The sequence below is a fragment of the Thermobia domestica genome, chromosome 5 (genome assembly GCF_964235325.1).
Source record: "Thermobia domestica chromosome 5, izTheDome1.hap1.1, whole genome shotgun sequence".
NCBI lineage: Eukaryota > Metazoa > Arthropoda > Insecta > Zygentoma > Lepismatidae > Thermobia > Thermobia domestica.
Genome location: NC_137458.1, coordinates 151,702,607 through 151,728,982, shown reverse-complemented (window position 1 = coordinate 151,728,982; position 26,376 = coordinate 151,702,607). Strand labels below are relative to the sequence as shown.

The window sequence follows — 26,376 nt, the reverse complement described above, 5'->3', positions numbered from 1 at the left end:
CATGTCTGTAAGAGTCTCTTCTTGGTAGCACTAGTTGTTGTCTCTATAGGCAACAAATGTGGCCTGTAGACAAATTAATCTAATATTGATGGCTTTCTCTTCTGGCTGTTGTGCTTGTTGGCCAGTATCATGGAGTGCGCCTACTGTAAATATAATAGCTTCAAATTAAAGAAAGAATTGTGGTTATTCTTACGTAAGATTACAACAATAAAGCCGTCATTAACATTGGTTTGGCTTATATAGAATTCTGTTCCCAATCTATTGAATGGACCTTAGCTAACTTCTCAAGTAGTGACAAATGATAACAATTATGATTTTGCAACCTCTTAAGTTTTTTTTTTTTTAAATATACATTTCTTGGTTTCATTTTATGGTATTCATAATATTTCTGGCAATTATTTCGATAGAATATCGTTTTGGCAAACAAAAATAAAATAGGGTTGCCATATTTTAAAGTTAGAAAAGCGGGGTACTCTAAATCGTAAGTACTGATATGAGCTTGTGTGTTACAAATACTGACCTGGGATCCTTCGAACCATTTTTTTTAACTGTTTTCTTTGTTAAGTGGCCCTTCCAATGTACTTTTCTAACGAAACTAAAGTAAAGAAAACTTAGTTTTTTTTCCTTTACTGTTTTATTAAGTTCAACAAATGTGAGTCTGGAATTGTACAGTAAGTATTACAGTAACATGTCTATATAATTATATCTGTAAGACAAGTTAAAAGAAAAAGAGCAAGCGATATATTGCGGATATTGTTGATACGGTTTTCTCTCTAACAGTAAGAAACATATAATAGTTTCTGATCTTTTATCATACTTATTTAGGTGTTTTGGTCCATCTCATAAAATTTCTAATCATTTTTAAAGATTGCTACTTGAAATCGTATTAAGACACAAAAATATGGTTTCACGATATATGAAATACAGCATAAACACTTTAAAAGAAAAAAAATATTAATAATGAATCTAATCTAAACAAAATACTAAGGATATCATAATTCATCTGAATATATAAAGACTAGGTGATCACAGACTAGATAAATACATAGAACCTCCAATACATTACATTTTATTAGAAAACGGCACTGCGCACGCGCACTGGGCAAATAGCTCACAGTCTGAGCCTGAGCGTGAATCCAAATTTAACCTAATCGCGATTGAGATTGACACAGAGATGTAGTGATATACGTTGAATATAACAACAATTTATCAACAAAGTCGTACTAGATTTTTCTCAGATCCAAAAAAGCGGGTGGTTTTTCGTGATTAAGAAATGATTAAGCGGGGGACGAATATAGGACCTAAAAATCGGGTGATACCCACTAAAATAGCTTAATATGGCAATCCTAAAATAAAACCAAGCATGACCTTTATTTAAAATTATTACTGAAGGTGTAACTAGGGGAAAAAAGCAAAGGACCAAACCTAATAAACATGGTGTTTAATAAATGGGTGGATGAATGGAGAAGGTCATGTGATACGAAGGTTCACCATGGGTAAATTCCAAATCGGCGATGGAAAGAGAGATTTACTAATGTTTTCCAAACTCGTATGGCATTATCTGCTTCTTCCTCTAATGCGAGATTGCCCATGCCAAATTACCTCAGCTATAGTAGCCATATTCTACTTCTTCCTCTCCTGTAAGATTACCCATGCAATATTCATTCAACTATAGTAGTCATGTTCTGCTTCTTCCTCTGCTGTAAAATTACCTAAAAATTACTTAGCTATAATAGCTGTGTTCTACTTTTTCATTTGCAGTGAGATTGCCCTTTCAAAATTTACTCAGCTATAGTAGCTTCGCTCTCCGTCTTCTGCTGTGAGATTACTCATGCAAAATTTACTCAGATATATTTTTCGTGCTCTCCTTCCTCTACTGCGAGATTACCCATGCAAAATTTACTTAGGTATAGTATCAGTGTTTTACTTATTCCCCTGTTATAAGACTACCCATGCAAAATAATTTACCCAATTATAATAGCCATGCTTTAAAATTACCCGGCCCGGCAATGAATTTTGATAATAACCCCGAAGTAGTTGCGAGAATAGTAATCATAATGATCGTGCAAAGGGTGCTTATTATGTTTATAGGGTTTCTGAAAAATTTCCAACCATTGGCACCAACATTTCCCATTTTCAGTTAAATTTTCCCTAGTTGGTAAATTTCACTGGTCCATATGGGAATTGTTGTTTTGAAAATTTCACGTGAATTATATGTTTTTGAGGTCGCTCATTCAGAATCTGGCATTAGTTTTCTCCTATCACCCTAGAATTACTAGCAATTCACTAATTATGCTCAAACCTAATAGTATCTATTTGCTTCGTAGTTCATCAAGCGCTTCCTGGCTAGCAGCAGTGCGTCTGTAAGCAATTATGCAGCTGATGTAGGTATGAGGAAAGAAAATTAGTTATATATTTAGTCCATATAATTGACATTTATTTTTATCTACAAATTAAATTCTATAACGTGCATAACGATGTTTCAGACAATCTCTAATATAAATTCTTTTGTAGGACATAGAATTTTTTTTCAGTTTATGTATGAACAAATCAACTTGCGTAACGTTAGGATTCTAGTTGGATTTGCTTCTTCTGTGATCCTTTGCTCCTGTGCTGTAGACAAAGAAGAAATCGCACGTCGTGGTTGTTAATATGCTCTGAATGTGTTTTGTTATATTTCCGGTGAATTTGTTCCTAAGAGACAACGGCAATGCTCTTCGGAATTTGTTTAAAAAGCATATCACGCTTATTTTTATATAAAACTTGGTGATCAATGAAAACCATGTGCTCCACATAAAGTTCGCCGTTCTTTTGTTGAATCTTTGAGAAACTGGAATAAGGAAAAACAGGTGTCTATGCCGTTTGTAATCCCTATGGTTTGTAGGGACCAAAGAATCATACCGATAATTGTTACTTCTGCTGTTGTGAAACTGTTGGCCTCAATGCTAGAAATAAGAAGAAGATAGTTTATCCAAAATATTTAATCGGCTATAGGGCCTGTGGGTCATGGTTCAGACATTCCTATTTCAAAAACCTTCATCACTGCTAGAGTATTTTAGTGATTCTAGTTTGCCAAGCCAGAAAAGTGACATAGAAGATGATAACTTTGAACCGCTTAGTGCTTCATCTCAGCCTATGCTTTTTTCCAAAATGATCTTGATGATTTCGTTCCGGACTTAAATCTGTCGAAGGAGTCAGCAGAAGTTCTTAGTTCTAGGCTTCACAAAAGAAACCTTCTGGCATCTGGAACGACATTTGCCCGGTACCGACAAAGACAATTTTCACCCTACTTTGTACAAGAATCTCTTGTGTGTTATTGTGACGTGTTGGGTTTGCTTAATAAGTTAAGTTTTCCTCTACTTTCCACTAGCTGGAGGCTGTTTGTTGATTCTAACATAACAAGTTTAAAATGTGTTATTTTACACAATGAAAATAAGTACCCAGCTGTACCTATTGCCCATTTGGTTTCAATGAAAGAAACGATTAAATTAATTCTAAAGAAAAAATTACTATCAAGACCATGGGTGGGAAGTGTGTGATGATTTCAAGATTTTGAGCATTTTACTAGGACAGCAATCTGGATATAGGAAGATGCCATGTTCCATTTGCGAGTGGGATAGTAGGACAAGAAATGAGCATTGGATAAGAAGGGAATAGCCATTATGGGTACTTTGAAATCCAGGATCAAAAAATATTGCACATGAACGTTTAGCTCGTTAGGACAAAATATTACTTCCACAACGTGACATTAAGTTGGAACTCATTAAACAATTTGTGAAAGCACTTGATAAACAGGGACAATGTTTCAATTTTATATATAAGACATTTCCATCCTTGTCTTATGGAAAAGTGAAAGAAGGCATATTTATTGGCCCCGATATACGAAAACTTACGGAAAACAGGGATTTGAAAGCAATAATGAATCCAGCTGAGAGAGAGATGCCTGGGTGGCATGCAAAAGTGTAACAGAATTTTCTCGGTAACTACAAAAGTCCAGATTATAAGAACATTATAGACACTATGTTGTTGAAATTTCAAGAAATTGGATGCGACATGAGTATTAAGATACATGTCTTGCATTGACATCTGGATTACATTCCAGAAAATCTTGATCAAGTAAGTGAGAAGCAAGATGATAGATTTTACTAGGATGTCAGAGATATGGAGAATAGATACCAGAGTAGGTGGTGTGTTAGCTTGATTGCGGACTGTTGCTGGAGCATAAACAAACAAGCGGCGGAAGACAAGCATAAGAAACTCACCAAATCTAACAGAAAAAAGCGTTTGAAAACAACTGAAAAGTATTTGTTTGTCTTACATATTCATCAGATGTAGGATTGTACTTTGAAAATCCAACCCAATACCACAAAATTTGTATGTATATGTTATATATGGGAACAGAAATACGAAGGAATATATATATATGGTTTATTTATATATATTTATTTTGGGTTGGATTTTCAAAGTCAATTTGCGGAAAAACTTAGGGTGAAGAGAAAAAAACGGACTTCATTTTTGGAAACAGCGAGTCAAAAACTATTAAATTCACCTATCAAAACGAAAACAACTTTCAGATGGGTTTCATTTGCACCTCTGTGTTTTTATTTTTGTACATATGATACTGGTTCACGCTATCATAATAGAGAAGTAATACCTCTTTCGTTATATGGTTAAGAAATTTTGTCAAACAGAATGGTTACAAAATTAAAATAATGCCAATGATGGTTTCAGGACTCGTGAACAAGCAAAACAGCCTTCCCTATTTTTATTTTTATACAGAATGAAAATCGATCTCACATTTTCACACCATCTTTTATATATTACAATACTTTTGCCAAATGACGAACTAATGTACAACTTATTTCAAAAGCATACCTATTTTTGCGTAAGTATATAAACTTTTATATTTACACTCAATAATAATAAAATTGGATTTCAATATAGTAGAGCGTCGATTATCCGAAGTAATTGGGGGACATGGATGTTCGGAAAACTGGTTTGTTCGGATAATCGAACTGTACTGTACTGTACTGTACTGTACTGGACTGTACTTCTACAGCCAGTGCCAAGCCGACAGAAGTGTGTTGATTGCTGAAACACAGCGACTGGCGGCTTGGCCGGTCAGCAGCGTCTTATGAAGGCCCCATTAGAAGCAATGTTCCGCCAGCGGTGGCTCAGTGCGGCGACTACTGTGGGAAACTTGGTTTGGGAGTGAGGGGGATGATGGACGGTAGGGTGGGAGAGTAACAGGTGCGAGCGAGTACACAGTTCGGTTAAGCGGTCGTTCGGTTGACCGACGTTCGGATAATCGACGCTCTACTGTAATTTTAAAGTTTCCTGCTCTTCCACTGATACATTCTATTACGTTGGGTACATAAAAAAATACTGCACTTTTTGATTGGAATATGCCACTTTCTGTAGTCATAGCTTATGTCAAAATGTAACATTTGAGCCGAAGACCTACTTTGAAATCCGTATAGAACACCGAAATGGCAGCCATTCAAAATGACCGCCTTGAGCTACGGTATTGCCTTTTTTAAAATAGCTATTGCTTCAACACTACTCATCCGAATTTAACGATTAATACTGCATTCTCTTAAAAATAAAACAGTCTTTTAACGGCATAATCACTCATATCACTATGACTTACGAGAAAAGGGAAATTTGGGGGAAATCGCGAAATTTCTCAGGAACAAATACCTTTTTTGAAGTTTGGATACCCCCAGAGCGACTCCAGGTAAGAGTACTCAATCACATTGTACCCTGAAAAACACATTTATTTATTGATAATGTTTTTGCTAAATATGAGTTTGATATCTTGTATATAAAGACGTGGGAAAAATATTTCCCAATCATATTTGAAATTAGAAAATATATATATACTGTATATCAATAGGGAACATTACGATCTAAAACTCCCTTGAGCAAGTACAGTCCATCCAAATTTTATGATTTGTATGCCATTCTCTTCAGAATGATGCAATCTTTCAAATGCAATATCATTATATCATTTATGTCCCGATAAAGTACAGGAAAGCGACAAAATTTGGGAAAAAGCGCAAAATTTCTTCGAAAAATTTCTTTCTTTTTTTCTTTTTTCTTTTTTTAGACGTTTGGATCCTCTTAGTAGGGATGCGCACGAATCAAGACATGTCTCGAATCTCCACTCTACTCGACTCGAATTCGAGTCGAGATTCAAGTCTACTTAGTAATATTCGAGACGAGTTGAGACAAACGTATTTCTAGACTCGAATTTTCGAGTCGAGACTACTCGTAAAAATCTCGACTCGACTCAAATGTCTCGGAAATCTTTCTATAATTTTTAATATTATTTTGAAGAAAGTATTCACTCTGAAACAGTCTTGAAACCAATTCCAGCATTTATTACTTTAGAAAGGTACAGAAAGCATAAACTTAATAGTTGATCTTTCGAGATCAAGATTTAACTCTCAGCTCATTACAGATATCGGACTTCGTAGGCTAAGCAGGCTGGTAAAACAGGACAGGCAGCGAACTGTGGCGGAACTAACATCGGACTTTAATGCTAGGCAAAGTACAAGTGTGTCTGATCACCCATTGCACCGAACACTCCTAACGATGGGCCTCCGCAGCCGACGACCCATGCATGTGCTAATGTTAACACCACGACATCGGCAACTACGACTGAAATGAACACGTGACCATTGCCACTGGACCTTGGCGTATTAGCAGAGCGTTGCATTGTCTGATGAATTTCGATACCTTCTTCATCATGACGATGGGAGGGTGCGAATCCGTCGTGTTCCAAGGGAACAGCTCTTTGACACCTGTACTGCGGGACGGAGACAAGCTGGCGGAGGCTTAATTATGCTCTGGAGAATATTCACGTGAGCATCCATGTGTCTAGTGGATCTCGAGCAAGCCACCATGACGACCGAGACGTATCGCATACTGCTTGCAGACTACGTACACCCCTTCATGAGTCACACAGGTCTCAAGTAATCACTAAGTATACGTGTTGTTTGTGTTGAAGTATGTGGGGGTTCGGAGAAGCGGGATAACCAGGCTGGAAACATTCATTTTCGAAATTTTATAATATATGTTTTTTTTTTTCTGTTTGCCGAACTATTATATAATCAAAGTGAAATTAATGTTAAAATTCAATTAATTTTCCAAATCTACAGTACATTACCTTTCAAATAACGTAGAAATGAAGGCTATATGACAGTTGGGGGAGGGGAGCAATACCGGATTATTTTTCGATTGGGAAGACGTATCTTCATAAACATAATTTAAAAATAGGAACAACAGGACCAATGCAGCGTGTCTTTATTTTACAGGTATTATCCCTAAATAGTTTCAATCCTCATTGCCACCCATCATACGCTCTACGGAGACAAAATCTACCTTTCTGTTGTGCCGCCGGTGCCGAATTTTGATAGTAACCCCGAAGTAGTCCCGAGAATAATTATAATGAGCGTGCCACGGGTGCTTATCATATTTATAGGGTTTCTGAGAAATTTCCCACCAACGACACCAAAAGTTCCCATTTGCAATTAAATTTTCCGTAGTTGGTAAGATTTATTTCATTTTCTTTACTTGTACTGAAATGTTTGTGGGTGTTAAAAATCCCAAGTTTAACAGTTGAGTTTAGAAGGAAAGGTAAACGATCCAAATCTATTAATGCAATTTGAAATACTGTATTAACATTTCTACACAAGTTTTGTCCAACAAAATCATCAATAATTCCTCGAGACGATCTTGTGTCATGCTGGATTTTAGTTTTGATTTCGTCAAAGTAAACTTCGAGAAACTTGTCTCTACGCTGGTTGTTGAAATTTTATGCACAAAATTGATTTGATTGACTCTACTGTTGGATAAAGAGTAACTATCGCACAGATCTGAAACACCACGAATAAAGAAATGGTTCTGGCTTCAGAAAACAGTCCGTCGTTTCTCAAGGTAATTTGACCTTCAAGAAGAGGAAGAGTTCTCGTCCTCTGGCAAACACCTCTCTGATCTTCTCAATCGTCGATTATTGTCTTAACACTTATTGGAAGGCTTCTAGGATAAAACGGAATCCTCGAGAGAAACACTCCTTCGTACCAACGAGGATTTGATCCAGCTAAGTACGGTGTGCTGCCCATGATTCCTATTCCCGTATACTGATATTTTCCATTGAGAGGTTGTTATCATACCACACATTGATGTGGCGCTTGAGTTTTGAAGGCAGAAGTAGAATTCCATGCTTTTCGCACTCAACCATGGATTTTCATATGTTGTCTTGAAGTGATCAACTGACCTAAGACTTTGAACGGTGTTTGTCAGAGCTTAGCACCTCCTAGAACATTGTTCATATTCCTATCAAGCCGTTGGAACGAGCCATTGATGTATTGATGACATTCAGGACAGGACTCAAAAGACAAATTCAAGAAATGAAGTAAGATGACTGGAAGTCCTTTAACCTGATTAGAAAGCTTGACATCTTCTGAGTTGTCCTGAAGACCCTTAAGAGCTTGAATCACCATAGATTTTTTTCTGTTCTGATGTTCACTGTTTCTGACCAACAATACCATCTTGTATCACTGAGATTTTTTTTAGAGTCCTGAACTTCAAGTCGACTGAATTCTGAGTGTCTTAAAATACTGCATGTCTTTGAGCTGAGCATTCGATGAAGACATACAAAGCTTCCAAGGTCCCAAATAGTGAAAAGGCCTCGCGCAGGTACTTCATACTACCTACTAATACAGGATTTAAAAAGTGATGCTAGAAAAAAGAAAAAAAAAACTATGAGAACATCTCCTTCACAGAACTCACTCACTTTCACCTGTAACCCGTTTCAACGGTTTTACATATTTGCTGCTCCATCACAACACTGTTCTAATGTCGACTTCGTATGCTATCACCGAGTGACGTGACTTAGTTGCGTCACTACTTGTGAAAAGACAGGCAACCGACAGTAGATACCGAGGCTTCTAGTTCTTTTCTGTTCCCCCCTTTTTTATTGCCCAAATTATGAATGGCGTTGCCAGAACACACAGAAATACACGGAATACGCAGAAACACACATATAGCCATTCATGGTTCGAGATTTCAGTGTCCATTCGGCCACTATCCGGATCATATAGTTCGTAGAAGCATTTCCATCGTCTCAAGTTATTCCATTTTGAGAAATGACTGTTAATAGTAAGCAAGCACTCCTTATTTTGCTGCTCAAACACAAGAAACGTAGAGAGAAAAAAAGAATGTCTGTGCATCCTATGCTATCAACGAGATTGCAAACTGGCCTGTATTATACTTTGTTTCGTGATCTGTTTGCAGACATAATGAAGTTCTTTAACTACTTCCGTATGTCGAAACCTTCATTTGGTGAACTTCTGGAGTTAATACAGACATATATTACGGGGATTGACACAATGATCAGAACAAGTATTACGCCAGAAGAGAAGCTAGCCGTAACTTTAAGGTAAGACTAATAATATTACGGATATATATATATATATATATATCATTTTTGGAATGCTAAATCGATTACAAAAACACTTTTCGCTATCTATTACCGCTTTTACTCTATGACTATCAACACTGAAACCGGAAATTGTTGATTTCTGCCACTACCGAATTGAATAAAGTGTTAAGAGAGAATATGCAAACTACTCTTACAACGCTAAGTCGATTCCAAGGAAATCGAACTCACTCTCTTATCGATTTTTCTCTGTATAGATTAATATTGAAACCAGAAGTCGTACTGGATTTCTACCACTTCCGGTTTTAATACAGTATTAAGGATGGACATGGAAGTTATTCTTGGAACGCTTAATCGATTTGAGAAAACCCTTTCTCGCTACTATTACGGCTTTCGTTCTATAACGGCAACGTTAAAACCGGAAATGGTTGATTTTTACCACGTCCAGTTGATGAATCGTCTCCATTAACGAATTCGGACAAGATACCATAATCGTTCCCTATATCCATTGCAAAAACAGAATATAAAAATTTGGCATTTGTCTAAGAGTTGCCGTGGGAGTAAAGGACGGACATACTAAGAGTGTAATATTATAAGTCCCGTTACGTGATAATGGTTATAAACGTAGATCCGGAAGTGATTCATTTGGTATAAGGAGTGGTTGAAAATCTTATGATTAATATAAATAACTAATACCCAAAGAACAAAAAATAATAGACCACTAGGCAGGGTTGAATTTACCACTAGGCTCGAGTCTAGGGGCGCAACGTTTTGAGAGGCGCACTTTGAACGAAACTTTAGTGAGCAAGACGAATAAAAGTGCAAAAATTGAATAATAATAATAATAATAATAATAATAATAATAATAATAATAATAATAATAATAATAATAATAATAATAATAATAATAATAATAGAAGTCAAATTAAACGGTCTCCAAATAATTGATTTAGGAAGTCTATTGACTTCAACCATTAGTCGTCGAAGCTAAATAAAAGTTTAACGTTGTACTTGCAGTAGACAGTAGCAAAGAGGCGGGTAATTATGGTGTACTGCACTTCCCTCGCAACCCTCCTGTGCATGTGCTCAACACCTTGTCACAATATCAATCTAGATAAATTTCAACAAATCAGATTATTTTGTTCGTTTTAAAGAAATTCTTAGTGCTGGAATATTCTATTACGGAGGAAAATTCAAAACCAATTTCCTTCATTATTGCACCAACGCATATTGTAAAACTCAAACCCATCATTCTCTGTAACTTTTTAAACAACAAGAGAAGATCGTGAATTTGTAGTAATTCAAGTCTCTCTTCACAGCATATGTAAAATGAAAATTCATTAAAATTTATATTAAAACGAAATAAAGGTATGCATAAAAATAAGTTTTTCATTATTATTATCTTCTATTGTGTTAAAAATTTCCCCCATCAGAAAGATCAAGTGTGCATGTTTCGTGTGATCAGCACTTTTTGTTTTTCATATACATACATTGGCATCAAGATACACTGGCAACCTTGTGCGCTGACGACTGCAGTGTCCCCGTACGAAGGCTACAATTTAAAGCAATGCTTTTCCTCGAGTGATGGACCTGACAGTCAGTGCCGGATTTACGTATAAACTAAACAAGCTATAGCTTAGGGCCCCACTTGCTTGAGTGACCAAGAAAAAACTTATTGTAATTTCCAAATAACAAGAAAAAGCAAATAAGATAGAACGTAGCCTACATATAACAATGGCGTTTTGTATTGTCATGTACTAGGCTTTTATGCAGCAAGTAATAGGGTTCTATTTTTCAGCCACATTTGTAACGAGGACCCTGTTATCCAACCCCGCTTATACTGGAGCTCGCTCCCGTTTCCCAGCCCTACTTGTAATAGGTCCTTGTTTTCTTTTAGATATCCATTAGGTCTACGTATAATTTAGCATATAGCATATATTCAAACGTAAAAAACGGCACCATTTTGTCGCTGATAAAGAAAGCTTGACGTACAAAGGGCCCCTTTCAACAGCTTAGGGCCCCATCAAACCTAAATCCGACACTACTGGCTTGTGAGAGTTGCTTGAGACAGTTGCGCGAGAGCGGTCGGTGACTGCAACCGTTTATATGTTTGTATCCAAAGAAAATTTTACATGTTTGTCTCCAATCCTTTCGACAATGAGATCTCGAAAACCACAAGTGCTAGAAACGTGCCGTTTTCGCTGGTTGATTAAAAGTTTTGTGTAGATTGTTCAGTTCTAATTGAATATTTAAAAAAACGTGGCCGTTATTTCTTTATTATTACATTTTTAGGGGTACACTGGAAGTGTTGAAATGTTTAAAAAAGTTAAACATCATATCCTCTGAGTTATACATTCCAACATAACATGGTTGTGTACAGGGGTTGTATATCTCTTGGGAGTTTCATGGCCAAATTATAATGAAAAACGAATCATAACCATTTCTCCAGTATAAGATGAATCTTTATTGTTTGGAGTGTTTTGTCTAATGAACACCATATTTCACTGGCATTATAATTAATTGTGTCTATAATGTATTTGCTTATCACATCCCTAATAGCATGTTGGTTTGCAGCAAGTCTTTCACTATATTTGATTTTAACTTGCTAGACTTTCCGTGCACTGTACACCTGCTGCAGGCGTTTTGAAAGAGTTACCCGCAAATGTCGTAGTTTGATTTTCACTTGCTAGATTTTACTTGTCTCGGAGGCTTGCTGTAACTTTGCAGCAAGTGTGTCAGTTCTAGTTTCTACCAACAGGTGGCACAAAAGTCTAATCTTAGAAATATCCCCGCCAGACCGACATTTGTAGTAGGTGCAAAGTGTATGAAGCATTAAAACAAATGGATAATTAAGATAATTACGTAAGTATTCAGTATGTAGAGATATTTTTTTATTTAAGCGTGTATTGTTTGACAAAGTTGTTGAGAAAAATGTACTGTGTGATTGTTCGTATACAGTAAATGTTCGGTTTGTGAAAGGCATGCAATGCAATGCAAGTATATACCTGCAGAAGACTTACTACATTCACTTGCTGAAGACCTGCTGTAGACTTGCAATGCATGTATATACTTGTAGAAGACTTACTACAAACTTGCTGTAGACTTGCAGTGCAAGTGGTATCCTTGCAGAGACTTGCGTCAAACTTGCACTAACTTGCTGTCGACTTGCTGTGCACTTGCAGTAGGTTTGTTGTGCAAGTAAACCCCTTGCAGAAACTTGCTTTGCAAACTTACCATACACTTGCACTACAAGCGTGCTGCAAGTTCGAAGAGCGTCAACTAGGAAGTTTGCATTAAACTTGCATCAAACTTGCAGACTTGCATCACAAGTCTGCTGCAAATTTGCCAGACTTGAATTGCAAATCTGCTGCAAGTTTGTTGCAAGTCATTTTTGCTATCTGGGATACTGCATGCAAGAAGAAAGAAAACACTGATTATACATGAATTAAAAACTCCAACCAGAAGTAGGCTCAAATCTTGCAAACGGTGCGAGATATTGAAAAAAAATAATCGAAAAATCTCCCCTTTGACACTCCTCGCTGATTTTTTTTAAAATCAAAACGTCCTTCACTTGTGTTTGTAAATGAGCATGTACAGATGTTGTGAGGAATGACAAGGAAATTCATGCTCATATCTGAATGATGCACTGTGTAGAGAGTGCAGGCTCAGCTAGTTTAAAAATGTTGCGACTTAGAATTTACAATGAAGGTTGTAGGCTATTTCAAATCTTAATTATAAAAGAGAAACTTCTCAGTCACTCAATCTGTCTGTCCTTTACGCTAATTCCTAATAGTGAGCATTCATGACAATAGATGTCGCTACTTGCGATGCCTGACGCCCAATAGATGTCGCTAGCGTACAGGCAATTTGTCAATTTAAAACTATTGTCACGATTTCGTTGGAACTTGAAAAATATATTGTTTCAATTTATATATATATATAAAAAAAATAGAACAAGGTATGTAAACATATTTAGATTTGAGCATTAATGCTTGTGTAGCTGCAAGTGGTTGATGGACAAATAAAAAAAAGAAAATGTTAAATGTAAAGAATTAAAAATTTTTATATATATATATATATATATATATATATATATATATATATATATATATATATATATATATATATATATATATATATATATATATATATATATATATATAATTAAAATTGTTGGGATCTTGATTTCCAATAAAAAATCTAGAACTACGCTATGCAACTGTTTAATTAATAATTATAATACAATATAAATATAAAGTGTTATACGAGTGGATTGCATTTTATTTATTGTGCACTTATAGCGAGATACTTTGCTTGTTCTTTATTGTGTTATGTAACAAATGAAAATATGATATTAATTACTTAATTTGTCACTATAGTTTTCCTTTCTTTATGTTTTATTTTTTGTATTTTTCTTTGTACTTTTACTTTGTAATATATTAGATATAACTATACCTATTACGAAGAGTTAAATAGCTCTCTAATACATAATAATGATAAATGCATAAATAATAACAAAATGAATAATGTGAACAATGCACCAACCTCTCTCCAAAACTTATTTTGTGACTGTGTTTGATAGCCTACTTTTCAGGTATGCGTGTTCTGCTCGAATTCGTTTACATAACAGCGCTAAATGGGATACTACGCAATATATCAAGAGTAGGCTGGTCATTTCCTCGGTTCTGTGATTTAGAAGTAGAACTGAAATCGAGAAGTTGGAAGTGAAGGAATAGATTGAAATAGGATTAGAATAAAAAGTATGAAAGACCTGAATGACAGTGGCTGCATTGCCTAGAAATTCACTTACAAACATCAAATGATAATCCTCAGTCAGTACAATACAACCCTAAATAATAATAATAATAATAATAATAATAATAATAATAATAATAATAATAATAATAATAATAATAATAATAATAATAAATAACTGCTACTTGTAAAGGCAAAATATACGTACTGTTATTTACTATGGTATTTTTCGTCAGAGAATGCATATTAAATATATATATAAATATATCGCCAACGATTAAAGACTAAATAACTTCTCAGCGACTTGCAACCTCAATTCGTGACTGGAAATCAAAGATGTGTCATATTTCTTAGTATTAGATTTCATATCACGATTTTCTCACTTGGTATTTTAAACCTAAATATGTGGCTGCAATTCTCACTGTCGTGGAAGAATAGTCTTCATTTGTTATAGATTTTTATGTGGCTTTTCTTTTTTTTTTTTAATATGCATATAAATTTGATAAATGTGCATAAAGCTATATTTCTATTAAAATAAAATGTAATTTATTTGTAGGAGTTGCTTCAGATGCAATTTAGTTATATTTAGCAACAAAACTCGGAGGAGGAGGAGAGTCTCGGAGAATGTCTTGGAAACTAGTGACTGAAAATGTTCACGAGGGAGATATATCAATTATCCTCCCTTAGAAATGAAACGCTGACTACTAGACCAAGTAAATTGTTTCAGTTACAACAATTCATTTGAAGAATCCAGGGATTTTCCACTCACAGTGATTTTAAATTTTCCTCTGAAAGGTTTACTTAAGATCTTCCTGTTTGCTATCAGATTCGAACTCCTTAAAACAATGGACTGGCCAATTTTCGGTTTATGAGTTTTATTCCCCTGATGATTGATTCTCTTATGGAAATTGTAATCGGGTTTAGTGACAATTTCAGTGTTGCTTGAGATTTCACTTCAAAAGCTTATCGCCGGGCACTGGTTGCTATTAATCGATACCCTTCTGCCGAAAATTTTCAACAATTTCGTATTATTCTGCGTACTCATGCTCGTAAGCAATATTTCACAAAATCTTTGAAGCACCACAGCTGGAAATAATTATGTACCATCTATTGTATGGCTTGCTCAACAAATAGTTAATTCAACACCTCTAGTAGTTACTATGATGATTATGATGATGGATGATTATGAAAGGTTAATGAGAGAATCAAGAGAAATAAAAATTAAGGGATAGCTCCTTGAATAGAAAATAATTTTTAAAATAAGTGGAATTTGGAACATATTTATTACAATAAAGAAGTGAAAAAGTAATTATTACTATTTTTTTAGTTTAACGTTCTACGATTATGTATCGAGGCTAAGGGAGACGGTGATGATGAAGTGGATAGTGATAATGGTGAAATGAAGGAAATGGAAGGAAACGGAAGAACTCCGAGAAAATCCATACACCAGAGATGAACGCTCCACCACTGAGACACCGCAGCCTCCAATAATAATAATAATAATAATAATAATAATAATAATAATAATAATAATAATAATAATAATAATAATAATAATAATAATAATAATAATAATAATAATAATAATAATAATAATTATTTATTTATTTATTTATTTATTATGAATAATTGCGACCACAGCCAGAGCCATAATGGTCATATATACGATTATGTACAATAGAATATTACAAGAAAAATACAAGCAAAACAAAGAAATTAAAATACATGAAATCATCACAATCAAGTAAAGAAAAAAGAAAAAAATTAACACGAGTTGAATTCAAACTAAATTATAAAATAAAATTACAAACATATCCTCAATTCAGTAAAGATTCAATTAAGTAGGAAATATTACTAAGAATTTACATATGTTGATCATAAAAATAAACAAATTAAAAAAAATGGTAATAAAACACATGAACAAATATAAACCATATAGGTAAAAGAAAGAAATGAAAATTCAATAGACAATATACAAACAAAGGTTGAATTTGTATTTTAATTAAATATAACAATCCAAAAACTGTTTTCTAAGCACTGAAAAATTCGAATCAAAGAAATCAATTTTGAGTGACTTTTTGTTCATGTTGTCAACACAAATAAATAATGGCGAACCAACTAAATTACTATTGCACAATATAGAACGGTAAAGCCTAGATTTATACAAGGGAATTTTAATATACAAGTATTCAATTAAGTTCAGTTTCGCATGTATTATATCATGAATAAATTTAATTTGCCTTAAATTATGTCGAACTTCAAGAGCAAGTAAATCCAATTTAGCAAGAATCTCCCTATTGATCATATCGTATAGTTTAAATTTATATTTTAACCAGGCCAGGAAGGAAATCTGGACTGACTCCAATACTTGAGTAATGCTAATGAGATTACGGTTCCAAATCAAGCAAGCAAATTCCAAATCGGAACGTACATATGCACAATATAAAATTTTGCAAGTTGTAATATCATTAAAATCTCTAGCAACCCATTTGATGAGTCCCAGATTCCTTCTAGCCTTGGAAACCATAGTTGAAACATGAAGTGTCAATAATAATAATAATAATAATAAAATAATAATAATAATAATAATAATAATAATAATAATAATAATAATAATAATAATAATAATAATAATAATAATAATAATAATAATATAATTTCATAATTCGATAAATAAGACTTCATATTTCATCTGTATTTATTTTAGTTAACTGATGTTTTCAACCCACTGAGTGCATTTATCTTTAGAGTTGCACTAATGTAATATAAGAAAAACATAAAATTTTGTTTGAAAATTCGTCGGTGATATGTAGATTCACTCATGGATGTAAGAGATTATTGAGAAAAGAATAAAAATAAAATTACACGACAAGAAATTGAATACAGAAGAAGGTTTGAAATTAAGTGAAATTTGGATTACCATTAAAAATAAAGGAAGCAATAATAATAATATTAAGAAAACAGTTAATAATAATTTGAATCAGACTCTAACGTATAACAATATTTAATTGCTAAATATTGAAATACAAAATTATAATAATGTTAAAATTAAAATTATACTACAAAATTGAACAACGAGGCCTCTAGTTAGTACAACTCTGAAGATAAATGCAGTCAGTGCGTTCGAAACGTCCTCAAATAAATTAAACACGATTGGAATATCATGAATCCAATTTATTGCATTATAAACAACTCCGTGAAAATTATGTGGAATATATGAACTGAAAGATGTATTAATATTTCATTGTTACATTGTGCACTGAAAAACAAGAATTTTACAAGGATCTTATAAAATAGAGGATCTGTCCATATGTATCTTCATCCTATAAAATAAATGAAGCCAAAAAACAACCGAGCATCGGCACGTCTGATTGGCTACTTTCGTTTCCGCCATGATTGTTGGCTCAAAACATTGCGATCTTATTGGGCGGAATGGGCAGAGTAGGGGTGGCGAAACTGTGACGTATGGCTTCAAGATTTTGTTGTAAGAGCAGATCCTCTACTTTATAAGATCCTTGGAATTTTAGGAGTGATAAAAAAAATGAATCAAAAGATTGGATCAGGGGAAACAGAATTTTTGAACGCCCCTAAATCGAGTTTTCGTATTCTCTACGGAATAAGCACATCATACTGCGTTAAGTAAGTGATAGTTTGGGTTTGGCTACATTATTTGTACCTAGTTCTCCAGATGCAAGGCCTACAAGAAAATTTTTAATTGAATGAAATATATTGGATCTTGGATCAGGGCCCACAAAGTTTTTGAACGGCTCCTAAATCGAGCTTTTGTATTTTCTACGGAATAAGCATATCATACTGAGTTAAGTGATAGCTTGGGTTTGGCTACACTGTATGTCATTCTCCAGATATAAGGCGTACAATAAATTATTTGATTCAAATATGTTGGGTCTTTTGATCCAATAACATTCTTACAATGTAACAAAATTATACCAAAGACTGATTATACAACAACGTTCTAAATTACTGCAACTCTGATGATATAGGTAATCAGTTGCCTTTGAAATATCAGTTCGAATAAAATAATTCACGGATGGAGTATTTAAAGTGTTATTTATTTAACCATGTTTGCTTTCATTCTTTCTTTAAGATGGTGTAATAATTGAATGCATTCATTTTTATATTGCAGGTGGTAAGCCATGTGAAGTAGGTGGAGCATATTTAAGCCTTCTTCCAGTTGGTGGCCGCATAGGAAGAAAGATTAACTACGAGGAAGATATTGTTTTCAAACTTTATACCACGTGAGTGTAATAGATGTCCTCTTCCTTCATTACTTTATTTTTAAGAAGTTTGGCTTACTAATCAAAACTTCTTTATATATTTACTCTGTCAGTCCGTATGTCCGTCTGGCAGACACAAAATATCCAGAACTACTTGACGGATCACCATAAATTTTGGACAGGATGTAGAAGGTAACGGCTTCCTTGATCAACCTGATCCACCCGTTGTAATTGGTAGAAATCAATCATTTCCAGTTTTGACCTTGATCACTACAAAGCGAAAACAGTAATTGATAGCGAGAAGTAGTTTCTTCCGTTCATTTTAGTGTCTCAAAGAATGCATTTCATCTTTATCTTTAACTCTCTATTAAAAACGGAAGTGATACAAATCCTCTACAACTTCCGGTTTCAATATGGATCTACCATTAGAGCAAAAACACTAAGAAATAGCGAAAAAGTTGTTTTTTTAATTGATTTATCGTTCTGAGAATAGGTACCACCTTTTCTCTTAACATTCTACTCAAACCGGAAGTATTCCGCATTGGCTAACGGTGTCCTGGGTTCGATTCCCGGTGGGAGAGCTCAAAAATTTAGTTTCACAATCATTCACTTTCATTAATCATCCGTCTTCTTTAATGTAAAGAACATAAGCATGGGACATTAAACAAAAACAAAAAAACAACAAAAAAAAACGGAAGTGACAAAAATCAATCACTTCCGGTTTAACGTTGACCACTATAGAGCAAAAATAGTAATTGATAGCGAGAAGCGGTTTTCTGTAATCTATTACGAAGAAGAAATATCCCAAGAAATACAGGGTGGCCCAAAAGTAGGTATACAGTCTCATACTGATCAACTTATTGCTTTTGTTATATCATTTCCTATTGTTATACATCAGATAGACTTATTTTCTTTATTATTTGTTCTTAATGTCATTTTACTTATATCTTAAGCTCGGAACAGCCGAAGCAAATAAACCTATAAGCTAGAATGTTACACTTGATCAGTGCAGGGGTGTATACATACTTTTGGGCCACCCTGTATATTCCGTCTCCACTCTAATCTCTACTGAAACCGGAAATATTATAGATCTACTATCACTTCAAGTTTCAATATTAATTGAAAAAATATCACGCCATACAAGCCAAGCAACTTCACTGGTGTACACGTGACACTTTTATTTGTTACTTCTATGTAAAAATAAAAAAATAACTTTTATTTGGTAATTTAATTTACAGAAACATGTGTTATATATAAGCTATTTACATAATATTTTAAAAACAGAACATCTCTCAGTTTTTTTATCAATATTTTATATAAAACTCAAGTGAAAGAATGTCCCATTGTAGAGAACGACATATTTGCATTAACAAAACTAATTAATTAAAGAAAACTAGTTATTGCACCCAAGCCTTCTGCCCATTGTACACTCTACGTTAAAACATGCTTAGTTAAAAACTGTAATAGTTTGTTTTAGAAAATTATTTTTTTTTTTTTTAATTTTCACAAAATCACCCCAAACTTCTTACCATGTATTTTCTAAAATTATTCAAGGACTTATTATAAGGATTCTTTAAATTATCTACAATTTGTCCTTTATCTAACTCACTTAATGGTATATGGAACCCGGAGGTTCAATGCCGGATTTACAAAAGCTCTTCATCGACTTCTGTACTTAACCAACTGGATTTAGTTTCTGCTTTGTATTCCTATTTCTGCGAGATCTATCTTAATATTGTCCTCCCATCTGCGCCTAATGGTCGTTTTCCGATTGGTCTTCCAGTCAAGACTGAAAGCGTTTCTACTTTCTTCCATTCTAGCTACATGACCTGCCCACCTAAGCCTCCTAGACTTGATGGCCCTAACAATGTTTAGTAAACGGTATAAATTATGCAGTTCCTCGTTATGAAGTTCACACCATTCAACATTCCCACTCCCCTTAGGTCTGAATGTTCGCCTCAGGATTTTATTCTCAAATATTTTCAGTTACGTTGTTCCCTAAGAGTAAGCGACCTTGTTTCGCAACCAAACAGAACAACAGGCATGATTATCGCTTTATATGTTTTAAGCTTCAAACTCCTCGACAAAATTCGCGACGACAAAAGATTTTGAACAGAATAACACGACTTTACCTTCAGACATGAATTACTTTAAAAGTAATTAGTCCAAACAAATATGAGGAACTCCAAACTTTCCGAGACTTTTAATGGGTCAGCCGCAATGCGAACTCCTGTTGCTAGTTGTCTCTTGGTGAGTATTCCATATGGCACTTTTCATATAGCATTGTTGTGAGTACACGCGTTTCTTGGTTTTGGCTTATTTCTTTTCATCGTGTTGTGCTGCGTTTTAGATTTCAAAATGACTGACTTAGGAAACGATCTTGAAAGTACTTGAAGTGATATTTGAGGATAGAAGGCAGACAATCCATGATGTTTGTAAGATTTAGATTCATATCGAACATTGCAGCACATTCTAATGAATGAACTCAATATGATATGAGTTCCAGCGAAGTTTCTTCCTCAACTTTTGTATGGCGATTGACGTGACCGTCGGGCTCAAGATGTGCACTAAGCAGCAAGCAACAGTTCAGGATGATCCAAACTCTCTGTTCAGACTCATAACTTTCAATTAGTCGTGAGTGTACTCATGGTCTTCAAACAAATTAGTACGGTTATCACCGCAATTGAAGATGCCATCCTCTCCGCGACCGAAAATTGCGCGCCGAGTTCGCAGTAACATTAAATCAATGATTGTGTCCGGTATTGTGCATGATGAAGATCGATCTGAATGTTTGTCATTCTTCACAGACTCTCGGCCATTTTTGAAATGATTAAAAACCACTCAAATATTCTAGTTTGATTTGAAGTTTGTTCACCGAAAGTTTCGTTCAGGATTAGGTAGGTTTTAGTTTCAATTTTCTTCAGCTTGAGACAAAACTTAAGTGTAGATCCTTTACTTCTTTACATCAGCCATTTCAAATTTGACGAACACAACAGAACACAGTGTAATGAAACTAGCAAAAACTAAGAATTGTGTACACTCATAAGAGTGCCACTTGGTACACTGTCAGTTGAAATACACACCAAAAACAAAAATTAGTGATTGGAATTCGTACTACTTCTGATATGAATGAAAAATTAAAATTCTTGGAAACTTTGGGTAATGTCTCATATATTCCGTGTGCTTATGAGAATTCAGAGTAAGAGAGGTTCGCATTTGTGAAAGAATAATTAGGCGACCGTAATTTGTGAACTGGCGACTAATTATTTGCAATAAGAAGAATTTCATGCATGGTACAAATATCTTATACATTAATCTTATCTATTTGAGCAGCAAGAAATGTCCATGACATTTAACTGTTAAACTCCCAACCACAGAAATTAGACCTTGGAAATTCGTCTCAAAAAGTTCTGAGAATTAGCCTTCATTTATTCTAGAGGAAACCCCATTTCCTTTCAATACAATTCACAACTTGAAAAAGTAATAAAGTTACTTTATAAAGTTGTTTTGTTACTTCAGAAATGTATTATCATTTGTCGTTACTGAAACAATAACATGTTACTCTATCATTAGTTACATTACGTTGCTTGCTATGTTACACATTCTATGAGTAACAAGGATCATTGAAGTTTCAGAAATCTATTCAATGTTGCGTTAATGAAATTTTATGTAATTCTCTACTAACGCAATGTTGAATAGTCATATATTACGCTAAAAATCTACAGAGAAGACAACGAACCAGTGTAATGCATAAATAACAGTTTATTTGGATATCCGACAATTCAGATGCTTTTAAGTACTCTCAGAACATTTTCTGCCTTCAAATAAACTTTTATTGAAGAATCTTGTTATTTACATTAGATTGTTTTTGTCATTCATCTGATTTTTCTTTTTAAAGAGAAAATAATCAACCTTGGGGTTTGAACTTACATTATATATCATAAAGATTTACTGAACTTATCCAATTCTGACTAAGTTTCTTAAAAAAAATATTTTTGTTCTAAATGTGGTAAGAAGTTATTTGTTTTTATCATTCAAACTTCAATTATTGACCTACTTTTAGAAGTCAAATCAAGAAATGTTAGTTTTAATTTTTAACAAATCACTTCTTTGTATACCTAAAAAAAAGTCTCACTGCACGTTCTGACTTGCTGTGCGTTTTGATATTCTTAGTTAATGTCGGGCCACGGTGGCTCAGTGGTAGAGCGTTCACCTCTGGTGCTTGGGGTCTCCGGTTCGATCCCAGCCTCCGCCAAGTGAACCTTGTGGTGGACAAACCGTGTGCGTGGATTTCCTCGGGGTTCTCCCCTTTCCTCCTACTTTTTTCATTCCACCATTTCATTCATTACTCATCATCACCGTCTCCTTTAGCCTAACCGGCATAACCGTGGGATGTAAAACTCAAAGATTTCATTTCATTTTCTTAGTTAATGTCATGATCTACTATTTTGCCGACGTGTTCAGCTTAATAAAATTTTTTGATTGTTTTTCATGTCTTATATTTCCTTTGGGGTTACCTGGAGCCCCATCTGTGTATTATTGGGTGTTTTTACTTTTCTATTTGGAGTTCTGTAATAACTATTTATCTGTTGATTTTATATATATATATATATATTATATAAATAAGTCGCTATAGATCTCTTGGACCAAATAGCTAGTGACTTCGGAGATGTTATAGGAAATATTATTGATGAACTAAGTGACTGAGATAGTTTTAAAGATCTAAACGACGTTAAAGATAACTTCCAAATTCAGGTCGACGAAATTCGGTTCAGAATAAATACATTATTCCGTGTTTATACTTTAAAAAAAAAATGCCTACTCAATAGTGTCAGCAGTGTTGCTTTACTAAATCTGAGTCGTCTCCAAACATCATACTAGAATTGAAATAAAAGCAGTTCTAGTCAAAAATTTACTCATAAAAATATGAAGTAAGTAGTTGGAGTTCCTCAGCATCTCATCTGAGTATGCATCTGTGAGACACGAAAACTGTATATTCCAAAGTTTACGAATAAAATGAGTATGAAAATATTGGTTTTGTTAAGCCACTAACTCTTATATGTCTTTGTGAATCTTATTCCAATACTATTTAAGCGCTAAATCCACACTTAAAGAAAATAAACTATATAAACATTCTAATTTATCTGTCAATTTATTTTGCAGTGAGAACCCTGAAGACTACCAGAGATTGAAGGTGAAGGATGAAGAGCTTTTGAACGCTTCAAATTTTAACAAAAGTCTTCCGACTGTTATGTATCTTCATGGCTTTATGAGAGGAGAAACGTCCCCTGATAGTGTTGCCATGAGGAGAGGTAAAAATGTTGTGAGTTTGGCCTCCAATATTCTTTGTTCCTCACTTATTTGCAGTATAAATTATATATTAATTTCTCATCCTTTTATATATTAATTCAGCCTTCACTCATTAAAGGAGAACTATGCAGTTATAATTTACCTTACAGTATCCACCAATTGAATGATGTAACTTTAGAACCAGTAACTACCGTTCGTACCTCAAGGGTTCATAAAGAGAAATTCACCTAACATTTTTCAACAGCTTAAACCTGGTGTTTTGTTCGAAGTCCAACTAGCACCAGATAGGAATTGCATTAATCTTCTACTTTGAGTATCAATGGTATCAAGTTTACACTCTTAATAAAATAATTTAATAATCGATTGCTATATACACTTATTGGTATATGTAAATAAATGTACAATATACTGTATTTCGTAGTATAAATATGTTATGTTTAGTTTTTTATATCAGTAAATGCATGATAAATGTTGTTTAGATAGATTATAAATGTACAAATAAATATGGTGGAAGAGTCTTGTGACATTTAATGATGCTTACATGATTGCTTTGATGAATATTCTCAATTTCTTTTACTCAACGAACATGTTTGTTTGCATGCATTTCATGTGTCTCCAAGTCCATATTCCAAATGAGTTACTTAAGAATATGAAGCAAGATCAATACTCTAGTCGAGACTAACTTTTAGCTTGTATATACACCTAACAGTGGCGGCGTAAGGGCGGGGCGAGCGGTGCCCGCGCCCCGGGCCCCACTTTCTGGGGGCCCCCGACGGTAGGTAAAAAATAATTACTAAGGAACTTTGTTAGCATGAGCCGTACAAGGGCTGTCGAGATTTATAATCCACACCTTCCCTAAAAGGAAACGCAATTAACTGTCAATCAATATTACACCAAATGACGGATAAAACAACAGAAATATCTGTCTAATAAAGCTAACCAGTGCCGGATTTCCGTATAAGCTATAAGCTTCGGGCCTCACTCTCTTGGAGACCCGAAAGAAATTTAAAGAAAAAACTGAATGTAGATTAAAAATAAATAAAATAAGTTTCATTATCTTGGAGGCTCCCAAAGAAATTTAAAGGAAAAAGCTCTGAATATAGGTGAAAAATAAAGTAAACGTTTCACTTTTGGGACACCCAAGAAAATCAAAGCTAAAAGTTGAATGTAGGTGAAAAATAAATAAAATGAAAGTTTCACTCTCTTGGGGCCCCAAAGAAATTTAAAGGAAAAAATGTATGTGGATTAAAATATGAATAAAATAAAAGTTTCACTTTGTTCAATAACCTCAGAGAAATTTAAAGGAAAAAGTTGTGTAGATTAAAATATAATAAAAGAAAGTCAAAGTATATTGTATTGTTTACATTCTAAGATCTTATGATGCAAGTAATGGGGCCCCATCTGCTAGCCTGCTTCCTAAAACATCACTGTTTATTTATTTATTTATTCACATATCAGTCCAAGAGAAGGGTAGAAAGAAAGGATCAACGCAATGCTTTATTAGGGTACTAGCATTCTGTTGCTAACTGAAAGCTCTTAGGAGCAAACGCTATAGTCGCAGATTCACTTCTTTTTCTTCTGTTTTTTCTTTTATCCTTTACAAGTCGAATTTTCAGCGATCGAAACCCTTTTGTTCAGCTGGCTTCCCCTTTTCTGCTCTTGTGTTTTGGCGTATGAATTTACATTTCAGCCCACAAATTTAGAATGAAGAAAATACTCAATAAGAAAACAGGTGTTCAAATATTCAAAATACTTCAGCATTATATTTAATTCAACTCCTGATTGTAGAACAGTTCTCACAAATCATTCGATTTGTTGACATACAACGTGATTCCGTTCAAGTTCGGGAAGCATTTATTGACTTTATCTCTGTCAAAGGAAAGACTGCTGAGAGTATTTCTGCTGAAATACTGAAGTAACTACAACGTGATAAGCTTGATATTAAGATTGCAGAGGCCAGTTTTGTGATAAAATCAGCCTACAATGACCATGCAATATTCTGGAGTTCAAACTTTGATACGGAATATAAGTTCTTTGGCCATTTTCGTTCCTTGTAACAATAATTCATTGAACCTTGTGGCTTACATGCTGCGCACGTGAACGTTCTGGCGGTCACTTTGTTTGGAGCAATGTAACGTTTTTGGTATTCTTCTCTAGATCTACTCACCGATGGAATGTGCTGCAAAATCACGTAAAGATTGGTCTGAAACGTAAAACTGACACTAGATAGAGTTCAAAAGCAGAAGCTTTGGAGACACTTTCTAGTCAATTGGATGAAGTAATTGATCTGTTGGAAGATCTGCGTGACACTTCGACTGAAACACTTGATACTAGAAGAGATGCTGGTCTTTATCTTGCAAGCATCCAGTCATTTAACTTCATCGCTTTACTATATTTCTGGTCTGCAAATCTCTCATATATTGATCGGATCAAAAAATTCCTTCAATCTCAGGATATGAGTTTCAATCAAACTCTTACAGAGCCTGGTTGACACCACTGATACCTGGAGATTTGAGCTGGGCAAGGAAATCATATCTGCAGCTGAAAGACGTTGCAGGGAATGGAACATAACTGTAGATACACACAGGATAAAGAGATGCATGCCTAGAGAAGCAAAGAATGAACCTCTGA

At 34.3% G+C, this 26,376-nt stretch overlaps 1 protein-coding gene across 2 annotated transcripts in view; it reads left to right on the top strand.

Moving 5' to 3' along the window:
• The window catches only part of LOC145686184 (pancreatic lipase-related protein 2-like), an 85,170-nt gene that overhangs the window by 19,118 nt on the left and 39,676 nt on the right, over nt 1-26,376 (top strand). For both annotated transcript variants that reach the window (XM_081759208.1, XM_081759207.1), the window contains exons 2-3: nt 18,345-18,456; nt 23,599-23,747. In XM_081759208.1, the coding sequence (XP_081615334.1) occupies nt 18,345-18,456; nt 23,599-23,747 (261 nt within the window). The remainder of the gene's footprint in view (nt 1-18,344; nt 18,457-23,598; nt 23,748-26,376) is intronic.